General features: G+C 33.5%; 1 protein-coding gene and 1 pseudogene across 2 annotated transcripts; one reads left to right on the top strand and one right to left on the bottom strand.

Annotated features, from left to right (window-relative positions):
- Positions 1-1137: 1137 nt before the first annotated feature.
- Positions 1138-5235, bottom strand: LOC127794079 (short-chain dehydrogenase TIC 32 B, chloroplastic). Of its 2 annotated transcripts, none has more exons than XM_052324971.1 (8): positions 5039-5235; positions 3884-4115; positions 3687-3781; positions 2903-3056; positions 2479-2557; positions 2031-2118; positions 1726-1772; positions 1138-1585 (listed from the first exon to the last, which is right to left on the bottom strand). In XM_052324971.1, exons 1-8 carry the CDS (start codon positions 5166-5168, stop codon positions 1400-1402), a joined length of 1011 nt encoding a protein of 336 aa, XP_052180931.1. In that variant the 5' UTR covers positions 5169-5235; the 3' UTR covers positions 1138-1399. The 2 variants fall into 2 exon arrangements, with proteins under 2 accessions (XP_052180931.1, XP_052180932.1); XM_052324972.1 differs by having other exon boundaries at positions 3687-3766.
- Positions 5236-6795: 1560 nt separating this feature from the next.
- Positions 6796-18622, top strand: LOC127794609 (galactinol--sucrose galactosyltransferase-like; annotated as a pseudogene).
- Positions 18623-18941: the final 319 nt, after the last annotated feature.

Here is an 18941-nt window from a genome sequence, read left to right as displayed (position 1 = left end):
AGCAAGGGAAGGGGAGAAAAATGAGAGAGGGAAACGGGTGGGTGAAGACCCCCCCCCCCCCAAAACTAACGGGGGTGAACAAAATCGCACTCCCTTTTTGTGGACTTCTTGCCTCCCATTTATTTGTTAAGAGTTAAATAATTTAAATGGTTATTGAATTTTGAATTAAAATATAAAAAAATTATTAAAATTTAATATAATATACAATTCTATAATTACTGTCAATTACTATTAAAAGAGACTAACAAGATATTGGCGTGAATAACATCGTGGACGATTAAATAACACAAATAGTTATTAAACTTCACACAAAAGTATAAAAAGTCATTGAACTTCGTACTAACATACAAAAATATCATCATTTTGTTAGTCTCTTTTAATGACAATTAACAATAGTTATGAAATTATATACTAAATTAAAATTTAGTGACATTTTACTTATAAATTAAAGTTTAATAACTTTTTTATACTTTAATGTAAAATTCAATAACTATTTATACTATTTAATCTTAATTGGGGTCCCATTGTTTACTTGAATCCTGAAGCATAAGTTGGAATGTGATGGACTGTTTAATGGGATTTGCCCATTTTAGCTGAGATTTAAGGCTTATGAAATGCTCGTGACTTGTGTGGTTGCCTTGTCAACTGTTTACATAATTTCTTACTTCGTGTGACACTGCCTAAGTTGGTGTGCGATGGTGATGTCACTATTTGACATCATCAAATAGTTTAAAGGATTTAATTATCCAAAAGTGCTAGCTAGTGTTATACAATTAAAAATTGAGTTTGTTTTGGTCTGCTTGTGCTGGAAAAATTATGTTTTAAGTCCACCCCAGAAAATCATAGTAAATGAAATATGCCGGTTAGCAAAAAGCCAAGACCCCAAACTTTAAATCTTATTTTGAATCAAAGAGAACAAGCTGAATAAACCTGTAAATTGATAGTACCCTTTGAGAATAATTTATTTTTACGATCATGATAAAAGCTATATTAGATCATGGTTATCTTATTTGGAGCTAATATATACGTAATCTTGCATTTATAGTAAGAACACCATCCATGCATCCTTTGTATCATAGAATCCAACGAAACCCTAAAGACATTCGAAAAAACAAGAGAGAGAGAGAGAGAGAGAGAGAGATGAAAGTACTTGCAATTAATCCGTTGTGCTGTTGAAGAAGGTTTTGGGTGAAAAATTGCTTGTGCCAATTCTTGAGGACAGTGTATAAGTATTGTATTCGTTATTATTATTTTCATGTACATCAGTAGGACTAGACTATCCTATCAACAATGACGTCTATCTAAGTGGATATATATATAGATATTGATATATATATATGAGAATATTTATTATATGATCACTTTTCCATGAAGAAGATTATATATATATATATATATATCAAGCTAGTATTGATTGACGCAGCCTTCTGTGAATCAGAGCGCGGCTCTGCTTGCAAAGCTTGTGAGCCTCAGACTCATCGCTTGCAAGCCCCGAGCAGTTGCTTTCGTTGCAGTCTGCAAAGTACTTTCCACTCACCCCCTCTGTTTGTGGGCTCAGAGCTACATAGCAGGTTGTGGATGCACCCTGCACCAAGTGCATATTTCAGGTAAGGCGAGTCCCTCAAGGTGGAGCAAAGATGCCGAGTTTGAGCATGAACAACAGTAAATTTCAAGTGATATAATAATATTAATAAAAAAAAAAGAAAAAGCACAAACAAAACAAACCTGGGAAGTTGTTTTGAGCAGTTTGGATGCGAGGAAGAAGAGGGAATCTGCATGCAGGAAATTTAATTTGATTGAGCAGAGAGAGAGAGAGAGAGAGAGAGAGAGAGAGAGAGAGAGAGAGAAGGTGAGATTGGAATTATCATTTTAAACCCAGCTAAACAAAACAGAGTGATAATTTCAACTACTGTCTCTTCTTATTTTGGGGAAATTATCATTATTGTATTTATATTTGCCTGTAATTTTTCTCGAGATGCATGCGTGGAATTAAAGCGAGTGAGTGGAGAAAGTGAAGACTGAGGAGATGCCTGTGATGAAGCCTTTATGATCTCTGATAATGCCGGTCTTCACAATCCCAGGATGGACTGCATTGATGCTCACCCTTGCATTTCTCGCCTGCAACACAACACTTTTTCAGTGTCAAATGTTGCTAAAACAGGGGACATTCATCTCCAATGTTCCTTATCGGGTACTAAAAATAAAGGTGCTACTACTAGTGCATGCAGGCTAGCCGAATATCTATAAATCTAGACTGGCAAATAATTAAATTGAACTTCTTGAAAAATTAAGGTGTTGGTCTCTACTGATAGAATATAAACCAGAAAAAAAGATACTCTCATGACACAAAAAATGTCTTCTTTTTTGTTTGGTTATACACAGCCAAGTTGATGTTGTGGGTTGGCTTAATTCTTTTTAATTGTTAGAGACTTGGAGGGAAAAAGATAAAAAAAATAAAAGAAAGTGAAAGGACCATACCTTAAGCTGTCTTGCCATTTCCTTGGCGTGCAATATGATGGCCAGCTTCGATTGAGCGTATGCACGGGTGCCATTATACCTGCATTTGCATTTGCATTTTCATTTGTGTTGATTAATCTATCCAAATTCAATTCTAAACATAAAACGACATCTTAGTGCACCAGATTTCTTGTTTTGCTAGGATTATATTTGTAAGAAATCTTTGTTATGTGTATAAAGGTTACTGCCACAACTAAGTACCCCGTAAACAATTCGGGCAGTTTTCAGAGATACCCTCCTCAGATTAGTAGCTAAATCGCACTGACTTTGAGTTGCCAAGAGAAAAAAAAGTGCAGAAAATAGTTTTCTTCTTAATTAGTTGTTATGAAGGAGGAGATGATGATGATATATAAGAGGAGAAACTAAGGTGTGGTTATAAAATTACTTGTTTGGGTTGAGCATTTTGGTGAAGCAGAAGGAGTCCCTTGTAATCCAACCGTGTATTACAGAAGAGAGATTGATAATCCTTCCCTCAATACCCGTCCTTGCTGCCGTCTCTATCATCCTTTCCAACAACATTTCTGTTAACAGGAAATGCCCTGCCAAACACGACACACGCATAAAACCATTCTCAACTACACAGGCACCTAATTAATTAATTAATTAATTAATTGCTCTCAATTAATGCTATTATTACAATTCTTATTATAGTAGTTGCTTGCCTTCTGAGTAAAAGGGTGAGGTTTGGAATTTGAGGAGACATTCCGCGTTAGACTGATCTTGCCTTAATTAAGGCCTTATTTGTAAGATTAGAAAAAATGTAATTAGTAACCTTGTTTAAAATTAAAGGGTCCCTCACATTTGAAGTGTTATCTAAAAATCTCAATAATCTTCAAGACTAGATTGAAGTTTTTTTATAGTTTGATAAAATAATATCATCATAAAATTTTAGGTTGCTGGAGCCGCGTGTCAATAGTTTTTCTGCAATTATTAATTTTATAATGAGCATTTCCTTCTTGATGTATGGTCATTAAGGAGACATCATATTCTCTGATCTATAGAATCTCTACTTGTGTGTCATAATTTGAATTTTGAATTTTATCGTTATATATTATTCTTATAATAAAAGTTTCTATATAGATATAATATAAGGTTACATGCATCCCACTGTGTGTGAGCAGTGAATTGATTTAGGGAGAGAAAATGGAAAAAAGTGAAAAGGGAATTACCCAAGTAATTTGTGGCAAATGTCATCTCAATCTTGTCTTCAGAGAACTCCAACTTCTGTGAAAATTTCCCAGCATTGTTACTGCACAGTGATTTCCTACCCACCGATCAGTTTCCCTATTCCCATATTCTCTCTCTCAACACAAGGATAAAAGAAAAAGAAGAAATAGAAGAAAAAAACCCAGAAAAATGAACTCACATGAGAATATTAAGGGGTAATCCTAGAGACAAGAACTGGGAACAAAATCTCTTGACTGAAGCAAATGAGCTTAGATCAATCTCCAACACTAAAATCTCAGCCTCTGGGCTTTCCTTCTGAATTCTTTCCCTAGTCTCAGCAGCTTTCTTCAAGTCCCTTGCCGGGATAATCACCCTTACCCCTCTTTTTGCCAACACTCTGGCTGTTTCTGCCCCGATCCCCGACGTCGCGCCTTTCATTAAAAAAAAAAAAAAACTGATTAATCTTCATCTAATAGTATGGCAAGATATTATACTCAACAGGTGATTAATTATATATATTCAAGCATGAAAAGTATATATCAGTTAAAGGTATATATCATTGGAGGGAAGATTATGGATATTAATTAAATACCCTGATGAAACTTTTGTTCGTTTTTTAATAGCGAAGTTGACGCCGTTAATTAGTAGTTGCTAATAATTTAGGAAGCAACGATCTTGTATGAGCCAATGAGGAAGAACCATTCAAGAGAGACAAAACTGTATCCTCACAAAATCAGAAAAGGCAAATCGCTACTTAATAAATTACATAATATATGTTTATATGCGATATGATGTACTGCTTGGAGGAGAATATACATAAACAAAAGATTTGGGCTGATCTGCACATTATCATTAACAACTGTTTAAGGAAGAAAAAGGAAAGGAAAAAAGAAAGTTTAGCGAGAGAGAGAGAGAGAGATAGAGAAATTAATTATGATGATCGAAGGTATATACGTAAAAGAGAAATGAAAAGGAAACAACTTTATATGATCAAGTGAAGTAGATTTGATTAAGAGAAAGATCACTATGGTGCCAGGATTTACCAGAAGAATTTTCCTTTTTCGATGTGACATTAATGATCTATCAGAAAGTTAAGCAGAGAGGGGATTAGAGCAACGGTAATATACGTGGAATGGTATACGAAAAACTAATTAAACCCTACAATAATGCTTCATGCTTCTGGAAATCACAAGAAATTGATATTCCGGGCAGATAATCAAACTTAATTGCTCTCTGAGCATAGTAATTAGGCGTATTTCATGCAAAGATTGAAGAGGTTTAGATGATGGAGATAAGAATCAAAAAACTGCTTCATCATCATCATGAAGTTTCTGATGAAAGGAGAGGCACTAACCAGTGACAATTGCAGTGAGGTGAGAAGAGATCAAGCAAGAACAATCTTGCGTAACTTGCTCAGCTGTTGATTTTGATCCATACCCACTTGGGCCTCTAATTCCAGCCAAATATCTCAGTGCTTCCTTCATCAGGATCCAGCCTTTCAGAGTAGCGAGCTAGCTTAATCGCCCAACAATGGCAACCAAGTACAACTACTCATGCATATATATATAAGCGCTTCAAGAGCTTGTTGGGTTAGGGCTCTAAAAAAAATGTTTTTTTTTTTTATTCTTTCTAATTATGCTAAAGAAATATGTTTAATGTAAAGGTTTTCTAAAGTTTCGTATGCTTGACTTAATTTTGACAACAGAAATATATATATATAAACAAAAAGAAATTAATGATGGTAACGGATGAAGTTTAATTTTCTGCTAGTCCATGCACCAGAATTAGAGCGAGTCAGAGCCGATTAGATCCCTGACGGGTGTCAGAGTGTAAGAGATTTTCAGAAGGATCCAGACACGCCTAGAGAAAGTGATTGGTTGAGACCACTGGAACTTTGGTGGTCCATTGACTAGCTGATTTTTCAGCATGCAATTGTAGAAACCAAACCCACCGATAAATGTTGCCTTACTATTATTGCTGTCCCCTCCGATTGGGTTGTCTTTTCTAACTTTTTATTTTTAGGGGGAAGTTGAAATAAAAGATAAGAGAAAAAATATCATATAAAGAATGTTATGGGTTTAAATTCATAAGTTTATATTTATTTTTTAAGGTTAACATTTGGAGATCGATGTTGACGTTGTTAATTATACAATACTAATTTCTGATTTAATTAAATGAAAATTTTATTTTCTTAATGTATATATAATTTGATTTTAATTTTCGTCTGATCTTATGAAAAGATAATTAACAAAAGAAACATGCTTGCATGTAGAGACAACAGTAGTACGTAGTTTCAGTACTGTTTACAGCCTGACCACCATACCTTGATCCAAATTTCCTCCAATTGGACCCTTAATTGGAAGTTTATCTAATTAATTAATTAAGATAATCTCTTACTCAAACCCAACTCAGTCATTAAACGGTGCGAAAGCTAGAAATGGACTAACATTGCTATTACTATTACTATGTCACCAACAATACTTCTAGGTCTCCAAGAATCATCCCTCATCATAGATATATATATATATAAAGTTATAAATTTAATTTTTTTTATATCTTTTAATGTGGCCATTTTTTTGTAATTTTCTATGCACTAAAAAAATATTTTTATAAAAATTATTGCAATTACTTAATGTTTCACCGACCCCTTAATTTACATGTTGCACGTTATTATTCATATATATTAATAATTAGCTAGGTTTTTTAAGTGGGTTTTAATTAATTACATATAAACCCCCTTGTCAACCTTACACCAAACTAAAAGAGATCCAAGCGGGATACGTACACACTTTGGGCACGGTATATACTTGAGAGAGAGAGAGAGAGAGAGAGAGAGAGAGGTGCATGCGTGCGGCCATAATTCAGAAGAGTAGCTTTCACACGTGCACATATATAATGTAGATATATGGAAGAAGAAAATGCAAGAAATTGTAGGGGGGGGGGGGGGGGGGGGGTGTTGAGAAGTTTGAAATCCGTGGGAGATATGAATGTGAAATGCTTTTGTTGCGTGCAAAGGGCATTTGTCTCTCTTGTTGGTGGCCCAACCCAATCCATCACTTTTTATATTTTTTGGTTTGTTGAGGAATGAATTGATGGGCAGTGTTTGGAGGGATGGCTAAAAGGAGGGGTTTGAGGTTGACTCCTCAGCAATGGAGTTGTGAACTGGCCATCCAAACGCGGCCCTACTGGTCCCCTAATCGCAGTACACCTCTCATCAACCTGTCTCCGGTTTTGGAAGCACCTCTCCTGTTGTTTCACATGTGCTTCATCTCCTTGCCCCTTAAATTTGCCTACCCATATTGCTTTGATTCTTTCTCTCATTCATTGCACGTACGCCCGCGGGAAAAAGGAGAAAACAAAATTAAACGCTAATTGATGCATAGTAGACATTCAAAGGCGAGAGGCCCATTTTGTAGCTGGTTTTGTACGTACTATATATACACACATATATAGCCTACTAAGCTTGTTTGGAGCAAAAGCCAACTAATTACCCATGTCTCAAAATCTAACCAAAGATCCCCTCTCCAGCTCTAGCTAGCTACGTACCTAGCTTCATGGACGATGCGGATGACAAGATGGTTCCTTTTTCTTTTTCTAATGTAATTAAGATCATTAACTGTCAAATTTGAAATTGGGATTTGTAAAAGAAAAAGAAAAAACTTTGGTTTTCCTTATGAACTTCTCCATTTTAGTCAATTTAGCTCATGATTTTTTTTTTAACATAAAGGAATATATAGACTAATTAAACGTTTCATATTTTACGTACCCTTTTTAGGGTATTTATTTGATAATTTTCTTTTTTTAATACCATGGTGATTAACTAGCCCCCAGTTGTCATAATATTTAGTAGTAAAAATTGATTATTATTGATTGTTCAAGGTGGTAACTTACGAGGAATGTTTGCTTCAATTAATGAAGTAAATTTAGGAACACGACAACAGGCGAAGTAGGAGGCAAAACATGTCGACGAATGGCTAGCTCTTGCCTCTTAATCTTTGCATGCCCACAGAAGGGAGAAAAACAAAAACGAAAAAGAGAAAAAGGAGAGATGTAAAATATAGGGATTGATTGGAGAGAGGCATTGTAGTCTTCTACTGCCCTACAAGCTTGATGGAAACAAAAGGCAAAGTTGCCCGCCCATGTTTAAAGCCTAATGAATGGTTTAGATATATCTACACATAGCTACCTACTTTCATGTATGCAATAAGAAATCAAGAAAAGAAAAAGAGAATGGATGATTTTTGTTGAGAGAAGGGCAAAGTATTAAATTATTCAGTATATTTTGATATATGGAGTTAAATCAGTCATTCTATTTTAAATAGAGTCAAGTACCAAATTAACTCTTTTATTTTTAATTTAAATTAAGTTCATGTGTTAGCCTTTTCCACAAGCGATACTTAAACGGTGTACAACACCGATTATAATTAAACAGTCCACGTTTTCAATTTCTTTAGTTATTTATTTAATTATTTTCCCTTTTTTCATTTTTTTTCTGAATAAAACTAGCTCTAATTATCATGACACTCAGTAGTAAAAATTGATTATTTATCCATGTTTGAAGGTGCTAATTAAGAGGAAAGTTGGCTCCCATGAGAAAAAGGTGCTAATCAAGAAGACATATTAACGGTGGTGAACAATCAATAAAAAACTGTGTGAAGTGACTTAATCTTTACTACTTCCTGGTAATTAAGAGCAGAGGCATGCTACTAATAACTGGCTTTGTAGATTGAGTAAACAACTTCTTAATTATGTACTATGCAAGGAAAGTTGAAGTACTTGGCATAACCAGAAGCTTTTATACGTCACTAATTATATGTAGCGAAACACGTACTAATAGGTCCAAATCAACAAAATAATTTAGGGGACAGGAATAGGCACACACATGGAAGGACAAAATTATACTCTTTTAACAGCACAATATATATATATATACATATATACATATATATTATATTCTTTTATGAGAAGGACTATGATCAACATTGTTTGTTGTTCCGTTTTCTGTCTCCATATTGTAGTCCTGTCCTTCATTTTAGGAAGGATGTCCTCCAGTTTGAGGGTGTTTGTAGCATTAGGTGTTGATTATGTTTGTCGTTTTAGTTTCTTTTTAGGGTGTTTTTCTGGTCTTGGGACTGTTTGTTTTGTTGTTGTTGTTAGCCCATGTTGTGTCATGTGTGCTCTTATATATGAGCCATTTGTCTCAACTAATTATATCTCAGTGTATTTGGGTCCTCGTATTCCCTCTCTTAACAACAACAACACTAATAAAAGAATATATGAGGTATATTTTTAACCAAGAAAAAACAAAAACAAAAAAAGGTTTGGGGGGGGGCGGGGGGGGGAATGGACTAAAATTTGCTCTCACCTTCTTCGCTTTTATTATTTATTATTTGTTGTTAATTTGAAGGAGTAATTTGTTGATTTAGTGGACTACTCAAAGGAAGGGACAGCGGAAAACATTTGCATAGAAATTCTAGAATTCAAGCAGAAGATGTTAGACTTCATGCCGCCTAGCTAGTTTTGCACTTTTTGACAATTGATATTCCTTGATATCTAATCCTAATTATCATCCATTGATTAATTACCAACAAACCCACTTAATGATGGATCTCAAGGACATAAGTAACAACTGTAACTTGATTACCGATTCATCACCTAACGAATGAAATTTGACTCTAATACCCTTAACAACTACATAAAAAAAAAATCATAATTATTATTCTTTTAAAAGTGCAAGTGCAACTTCTGCACACATATAATTAAGAACCAACCCCCCCCCCCCCCCCCCCCAAAAAAAAAAAAAAAAAATCACCACCCTTAATTACAATAAATGAAGCCAACAACATATAAAAATTCTAGACTTTAAATATTTATAATGTTTGGTTTGATTTAACTTAACTTGAGTACATTTTCCCACACTAATTTATAATGTGGGTAAAAAATCATAAAGGGTCTGTGTGATGATGATTAAAATCAGAAGGGATTTGGGTGAAAATTAAAGTAAAATCAGAGTGATTTAATGACAGCTTTTGACTTAATAACTAACTAAAGTGTGTGTAAAAGAAAAAACTCACAATAACTGTAAATTTTCATTGAAAATTGTCGAAGCCACGTAGACTCTAAATGTAATTTATGCTTTGTTTTTCATTGATTTTCAACTATTTAACATAATGAGCAATCTTAATTTGATGTTGGGACGGATTGTAAATAAAAGAAACACTTTCAGTAGTAAAATATTAATTATGTTGACTTTTACACGCACAATTTTTATGAAGGATTTTCTTTTTTTTTTCAATAATTGTATAAATTTAAATTCAGTTTACACTTCATCACTTCAGAGTTTAAAGTAAACAAGTTTGATAAATAAAAAAGCATAATTGATGGGCACACAGTCACATTTGTTTGTTCAAAATACCTAGTTTAAATGGTCACTCATACGTCACATCTCAATTGCCCATTGCCCCTAGCATAAACAACAGAAAGAAATTCCCACAATTTTTAGTAGATTTTCTTTAAAAAAATATTATATATAAATTTATAAAGTATTACTCTTGATAACTTTGTGCTAAGTGTTGGCCAAACACCTCGTGGGGCCACTACAACAAAATTTTATGTGATTAAACTAAGTTAATATTAAATTAAAAAATAATTTTATTATAATGTTAAAGATTATAATTAAAAAATAATGTTATCTTTGGGAAAAAATTCCTGATAGTGCACTCCACTGTTGATGTTGCATTAATGGAGCAAATGGTGGCACAGTGACACAAGAAAACTTAGTGCTCCTAAGGGATCACCACAAGAAATTAGAAATATATATATATATAAATTAACTAGGAGGACAATATATATATTAAGAACCCAGAAACTGTCTTAAAAGCCCAAGGGCCCCAGTGGCACAGCCATATGTCGCCCATTCTCAATGAATCTTCCTACCTGAATTGATGCATTCAACAAAGCTTAAAGTCACCATGCCGACAAACCCTAAATCTCCCTCTTATTGTCAATCAAACCCACCTAACCCTCCTTTTTCATTTCCAATTAATATCCATGGGAAAAAAAAAAATTCAACAAATTAATTAACGGTTCCTTGTAAAAGACCCTAATTCATTCATTATTCATTCCCATGAGCTAGTTTCATCCACACGTGTCACAGGCCAATCATGCCACGACACATGGGCCGACTACTCTATTGCCAATCTTTCTTTCACCTTCAATCAAGGATAATTAAACACAGAAATAAATCACTACTAATTAATTAATTAATTTATCTGTCTTATCTTAACTATTATGTTATTATAATGTACTGCTTAAACCATCGAGTATTGCTCTTTTCCGCCGAGGGCTTTGAGTAATCTATACAGTGCTAGACGACGACGTCTGATCAGAGAAAAGATTAGCTGTCTTTTATCTTCTGATCATATACAATATTTACATACATCGGATCTCGGAAGAAATAGTATAAATATATATATCCACTGCTGGTGGGATTCAATTTAGAATGAGATTTGATTGAAATCAACTCATTTGACCACTAATGCCAACATGTGAATCATGCTATATTAATTAAGAATATATATATATATATTGATTAGATTGCCCATTTGGATTATATATGTAGCTAGCTATATAGGTACGTAGGTTGGATTGTCACATTAATTAATAGTAGCAATTTAATTATTAAAGAAAAAAGAAGTTATTTAAATGGGATTTTAATTATTTGGTGCAGTTGAACGCACTCTATAGAGTGTTTATATACAATGTGTACTTACATGTATGTGAATATGTACAAGTAATGATACACCAAAGATAGATGTGGGTACACAGGCAACTAATTAATTTCATTCGGTAATTGTTTGAACTTGATAATTTTATAGATAATTTTATTGTTTTTTATACATATAATAAATCATGTCTAAAGCCAACGTTTCATCTTTATCTTAAACAATATATATATATATGTAGAGTACGTGGCTTGTTAGTGATTAGGTATTTAAGAAAAATATATTTATTAAAATAATTTATAATGATAAGAATCTTAATTACTTTATATTACATTATTTTAATGAAGATGTATGGATCATTTCATTGTATATATATGAGAATGGTTGGTGTGTAGTGTAGGTGAGATTGGAGTTTCCAGTAGTTTTATGGAGAGAAGAAATGATTAAATAATTTTGCTTTGAATTTCAGGGACCTGCCGTCTAAGGAGGTGAAGTAAGTACTGAAGGTGACCTATGCATATACACATACATACATGCCATGCCATGCCATGCCATGCATAGTTAGTTGTCCAATATTGAATTTTCTCATGGTTTATCGTTTTGACTTTTAGACTTCTCCGATGGAACTTCTGATTTTACCAACAGATCAATCTATTGTAAATTGTACTTCACATCTGAATCTGAATCGAGAACGCATTCTGAGAGAGGGGGGCTGTAGGGCCAATGGGCCATTGTAAAAGGCCCATTTACAGATCCACTGGACTTCTATTGTTGGGCCGACAGCACTCCCATTATCAACTAAACGAAAATCAGATTCTCAACATTCCCGACATCAAGCAAGCGATGCTTCAGCTTCTGTTCTGTGCAGCGAAGAAGCTGCGGTATGTGCCACGTGGGACAACACGCGAATACAAACAAGAATTGATTTGTCGGTCCTGACCGCATTCGCAGAATATTTACGAAGAAGTACTTCCCATCCATGAAAACTTCTTGAGATAACAAATTTCTTTGCACTAATGTAGTAGTTGTAGCCTTATGCTTGTATAAATAAAAAAATAAAATATTTTAAATAACAATTTATCAAGTAATCACAATAATTGTACTCTAATTTTTATATTTTAAAAATAAATTTTAATTTAAAATTGAAGTTAGTAAAGCGATAAAATTTAATAATTTATACTTAAATAAGGTTATGACATCAAATTTTGGGGATTAAAGTTTATTTTAATTTTTTAAATATAAAATATAAAAATATTTTTAATATTCAATTTATTGTCATAGATTCATAATAAAATATCTTTTTTATTTATTGTTATATTATAGGTAAAAATCCATTAAAAGTTCAAAAAAGCCTAAAATGTGAGCTAAAAATGTGTAAATTTTCTCTTAATTGGAAATCCCACAAAACGTGCAAATTGGATAAGTTCGACATTTGTAAATTCCTTTGAGGGTCTAATAAAAAGGATAAAAATTATCATTTAGGAATTCTAACAAAACTTTGGTACAAAAGGGATAAATATTATCTATTAAAAATCGTAATTTTGATAAATTATTTAAATAAATATTATCTATAAAAAATCTCAAACTAATGAGATTTAGAATTGTCATATTCTTCTCCACAAATAAACATGATTTTATTTCAGAAAATATACTTCTTTGATATTAGTGGAAACTCTACTTAGCATTCTCAATATTTGATTTAAGTATCAAAGTGTTTGTGTAGAAATTTTTTCATATCCTCTGATTATTTTCTTTCTTGCAGTCTTTGACAATATCAAGTTTTGGGACCAAGGTCTCAGGACAACGTCAAGTTTGGGGTCGACGACAATCTTAAGCAACTTGACGATGACGTTTTCACCCCGTAAATTTATTGTTGTATTCGACCAACAACACCTGTTTATTTAGATAGTATTTATTAATCAAAATATAAGGTGAAAAATATAAGATATAGAAAGTATTCAAGACTTTTTAATTTTTCAACGTATTTGTTAAATTTATCTGACAATCTTCATAAAACCAATCTTGTGACTTCTTATCTGATTTTTTACAAATAAATTTATCTGGCCCATATTCTAGATAAATTTATCTGAAATTTTATAGATAAGCATAAATTACCCACATGTCTAAAAGCCTCACCCATTTATTTTCTCACATATTTATTGCTCATCTTCGTTCTCACGATTAATATTCGTCTTTTTCCTTACTACCGTCTGGTCAGCCACCGATCTCTCTTGCCACAGAATCATCTAGCAATTGATCTTTCTCACCTTTCATTTTTTTCCATCTCCACCATGGGCTAACCAGTAACCTTGGTTATGGCAAGTGTGGCTTTATGCATAAATATGCGGATGGCTTCTCAATTCCTTTATCGATGCATTCATATATATATATATATATATATATTATAGAATGAGTTTTCTTTCTCTCGAAATTTTTTTTACCATCACCCATATTTTGCCATTCTTGTGCATATCCATATGTAAAACAACCTATTTTGATTGATCAACTTTGTTTGGAGACTGAATCTTTCAAATATCCCTCTTCATTTGATTTGAATTTTTCGAATCTCTCCCTTCCTTCGATATTCTAGATCTTCATTTCCCCTTCAATCTTATTTTTTAAATTATTTTATTTAATTTATATTTTATTATCCAATATAAAAATATGTTTTGATAGTTTTTAATTATCTAAGTAAAATTATCATAATTCCACCAATAATTATTTCTATTTTGTGAGTCTTTTTAAATTATATTTTTGAACATGAATTTAAAAAATAAAACAGTATTTTTAATTTTTAGTTTTTTGGCAATTCACATTAATTATAAAATACTATTTTAATCATAAGTTTGTTATTGATGTTAACATATAATTTTGAATAAATTTAGTAATAGGAATATTTTGGTAAAAAAAACATTTATCTCGGTACGTATCACATGCATTTAACAATCATATAGAAATAAAAAAGTACAATTCTCAATAGATTCCAAAACATTTAACAATATGATTAAAATGTTGAAATACTTCCTAAGTTTATTTTGATAATTTCATATCTTGATCCGAAAAGTATTCCAATCTTATCTTAATATTCTTTCATCTTGCTTACTTTAACAAACACTACCTTATATAATAGTCTAAATGTACAATTAAAATTTTATTTTCATATACTTTTTTGTATAACTATAAGCAATTAAAAAAATATAGCATTTGACCCTGATTTATAAAATGTCAATATTTGAAATTAAAAATTATTATTTTAAATTTTTACTATGACTGAGAGTAAACAGACCCATTATCTACGTTACGTAGTATGCCACGTTTGTGAGACATATAAGATTATACTTAATATATAAATATAACATTTGATCTTTCAACAATTAAAATATTTGACATTTGGTTCCTAATACAAAAAAGACTAAATTCGATATGTTTTTTTAAAAAAAAAGATATAAGTTTCATAAAAAGACTTAAAAATTTCATTAAGAAAGACCTAAAAACATTTTTAAAAAGTAATAAATTTCATAAAAGACTTAAAATTTCATAAAAGAACTTAAAAATTTCATAAAAGACCTAAAAAATTCATAAAAAAGACCTAAAAACATTCTAAAATGACCTAAATTTCATAAAAGACCTAAATTTTCATAAAAATACCTAAAAATATTTTTAAAAGACCTAAAAATATTAAAAAAAATACCTAATAAAAACTATGATAACAAGAATTTAAATAAAAAATAACAAAAACTTCATTGAATTCATAAATCTTGTTGACAAACTATCTAATGAGGTTTTAAACAAGAAGTGATAAAATAAACCCCATCAATTTTTTGAATATGTTTAGGTCTTTTTATTATTTTTAAGTCTTTTTTATGAAATTTGTGTATTTTTTTAATATTCTAGATCTTTTTTTTAATAAAATTTTAGGTATTCTTATAAAATGTAGGTCCTTTTTTAAAATCAAATTTGGTCATTTTTTTTTTTATATATTAGGGACCAAAATTTTTTAATTGTTAAGAGACCACATGTTTTAATTGTTAAAGAACCAAATACATGTCATATTTATATATTAAGTCTAATTTGATTTATCATATTCATGTGGTGTTTGCTCGCTAAAAACAGGCGTGTTCATGCACATGTTAACGTTCGATTATAGTAAGAATTTAAAATAATAATTTTTAATAATTAAAATACTGAATCTTAATATTTTACACATTAAGAAGTAAATATTATATTTTTAATTATTGATGAACCACCATGTGTATTAAGCCATTTATCTTATAACAAAAATGCCCTCGTTTTAGATAACTTCAGAACTTCTTATTAATGCTTTTGTCTTAAACTGTGAAGAAATTAGTCTATACTATATATGTATACATGAAACATATTCGTAGATATATTTTGGAAAATATATTGAAATAGTTTATATTTTATAATTAAATATATTTTGTAATAGAGATATTTTTATAATTAAAATTTACTTAACCTTCACCTTGCTCCCCCTCATCACATCATCGATCACAGGGAAGCTCTCAGTCTCACTCTGTCCCAGCGATAGCTCCTCCAAGCTTGAGCAGAGATGCCTTGGAGGCTCTGGGACTTGAGAACGCTCAAATGCCATTATCAATCACCCTGGAAGCCTCAAAACTTTTGGCCAACGGTCATCCAATTCTCACCAATGTGCCGCCAAATTAACATTACAGCAACACCTTCCCCATTAACAAAAGCACCAGAATGGACGTCGATGTCTGTGCGAGAGTGGCTCTACCAAGGTTACTTTTTCATCCAAAAACTTGATTTCCCAGGAAAATATATAGATGTTCTGATTTTCCAAGAAAAAAAGAAATATATATATATACGTATATATATGTGTGTGTGCGTGCGTGCGTGTAGTGCAGGTGTGCAGGCCAAGCTTCAAGAGTTGCATGTACATACCTGAGGCATGACCCATACCAAGTGTTCAAGGAGTCCATGAAAGTACTTAGACGCCAGGAACCTTCAAGCTTCTGGAAGAGAAGTGTCCTCCGAGCATAATAGAAAAATTCGGGTGGTGCACTTGGGATGCCTTTTACATCAGGGTGAACCCCGAAGGAGTGTGGGAAGACGTGAAGGGCCTAGTGGACGGCGGATGCCCGCCCGGATTCTTCATAGTAGACGAAGGGTGGCAGTTCGTGTACCGAGATGACGACACCGTCGACGACAAGCACGGCATCAAGAAGACGGCCGACGGCGAGCAGATGGCTTGCGGGCTGATCAAGTTCGAAGAGAACTTCAAGTTCAGGGAGTACGAGAAGGGGATGGGTGGATTTGTGAAGAAGCTGAAGAGTTTAGTAGCGTTGAAAGCGTTTATGTTTGGCACGTGCTTTGTGGGTAATGGCGTGGGGTTAGGCCGGAGGTGGGCGGCTGGTTGCCGGGGAGCAGGGTGCTGGCTCCCAAGTCGTCGGAGGGGTTGGAGACGACCATGGAGGACCTGACGGTGCAGAGGATTTTGAGCGCCGGCGTTGGGTTGGTGCCGCCGGGAATGGTTCATCTCATGTACGAGGGGATGCACTCCCACCTGCACTCTGTCAAGGTCGACGGCATCAAGGTCGACGTCATACATGTATATGTTACGTACATGGAATACTTTATTCACTTTGTAAGAATTTGAGCACAATTTTTTTTTTGGGTCAAAATTATCTTTTGGATGTGTAGTTAATGGAGATGATGGCACAGGAATATCAATGAAAAATACTATTAGTATATTTTGTATATATTTTAGATTATATAAAAGTGTATTAATAATAAAAAAATTCTTTATAAAGCGCATAGAAGCACGTGAAACACATATGAAACGAGAGATATTTTGATCATAATACTCCATTTATAATCTAAAATATATAAAAAAATTATACATCTAACATCATTCAATATCAAATATAGGGGGCTAGTGCTTATTACAAGGCCTTGACAGGTTCTGGGGGGAAATATCTCAATGGAAACGGCATCATCGTCAGCATGCAGCAGTGCAATGACTTCATGTACCTCGGCACAGAAGCCATTGCTCTCGGACGCGTCGGAACTTAAAAAGAGATACTAGACATTAATTCCACCTAGCTACTAATTTAGACTATCAATTTGGACTTGATTAATATCATTGTTGTTGTTTAGGGGACGATTTTTGGAGTGCGGATCCGCAGGGGGATCCAGACGGGGTGTTTTGGCTGCGAGGCAAGGCTGCCACGCCGTCTACTACGCCTTCAACAGTTTATGGATGGGGAATGTGATCCAGGGACGGATCCAAAAATCTGTGTTGGGAGAAATTAAAATTTTTCTTTGAGGTATAAATTTGGATAAAGTTATTTGTATAAAAGGGGATGTATAGATAGTTTTACAGAATTACTAAATGACCAAATTACTCCTAAGTTCAACCCAACACACTCTCTCTCTCGCCTTGTCTCTCCTCTCCTCTCTCTCTCGCGCGCGCTTGTCTTTGCGCCTCGCCATCGCCCTCATCATTACTTTCTCTCTCATCTGTCTCTCTCGTCTTGCCTTGCCTCGCCTTGTCTCTCATCTCATTTGTCTTTCTCTCGTGCTCGTCTCTGCGCCTTGCCATCGCCCTCGTCGCTTACTAATCGCCGCCACCCGTTGCACCTTGGTTGGTTTGGGTGGTCACTAGTTGCTGGAGATTACAGCGGTGAGGAGGCGAGGCGGCAAGACGACGAGGCGAGGCGTAGAGGCAAGGCGACGAGAGGAGGCGAAAGGTAGTGAGGTTGCAGGCGAGGGCGAGGCGACGGCGAGGTTGCAGGCAAGGGTGAGGCGAGTGGCAAGAGAGAAAGAGAAAGGGGTGAACAAATCGTGATTTTTTGATCTCAAAATCTTGCGATTTATCGCGTCTGTGAAGAGGTTCTGTGAACCCCTTTTATACGAATAGCGCGACCCTATAAAATTACACATCATAAATTTTAGGGTGGGTTGAAATTTTTTTTGATTGAATTATTATTAAAATTTATTTTTTTAATTGTGAGTTGCCCAGCCCAGAGCAACTCATGCATTGGATCCGCCCCTGGATCCAACTTGATTGGGACATGTTCCAGTCCACTCACCCTTGCGTCGAATTCCACGTCGCTTCTCGAGCTATCTTTGGCTGCCCTTTTTACTTGAGCGACTACATCGGCCACCACAATCTTCGATTGCTCGAGAGCCTCTTCTTGCCCGATAACTCTATCTTTGGGTTTGGGTAACTAATATGAGTCGATGGTGAATATTAATAATGAAAGAAAAAAAAGATATAGAAATAATTGTATCAGAGAATATTTAATAACTCGAAAATATATTTAAAAATATTTATCTTAAACAAGCGTTTAGGTAAAATTTGTATTTTTAACCTTTACAATGTTATATATAGTACGAATTTATATATATTATTTTAATTTATAATTATTATTTGTCAAATTTATTTATGAATATAATATTTTTTTATATTTACTACTTTTAGAGAGTTTTCCTTTCGGGTTTTATACCCAGCCCAAATGGACTTGGACCTCTTTATTATTGCCGAAT

This window comes from Diospyros lotus, chromosome 2 (genome assembly GCF_014633365.1).
Source record: "Diospyros lotus cultivar Yz01 chromosome 2, ASM1463336v1, whole genome shotgun sequence".
Lineage (NCBI taxonomy): Eukaryota > Viridiplantae > Streptophyta > Magnoliopsida > Ericales > Ebenaceae > Diospyros > Diospyros lotus.
This window is presented reverse-complemented; position numbering and strand designations above follow the sequence as displayed.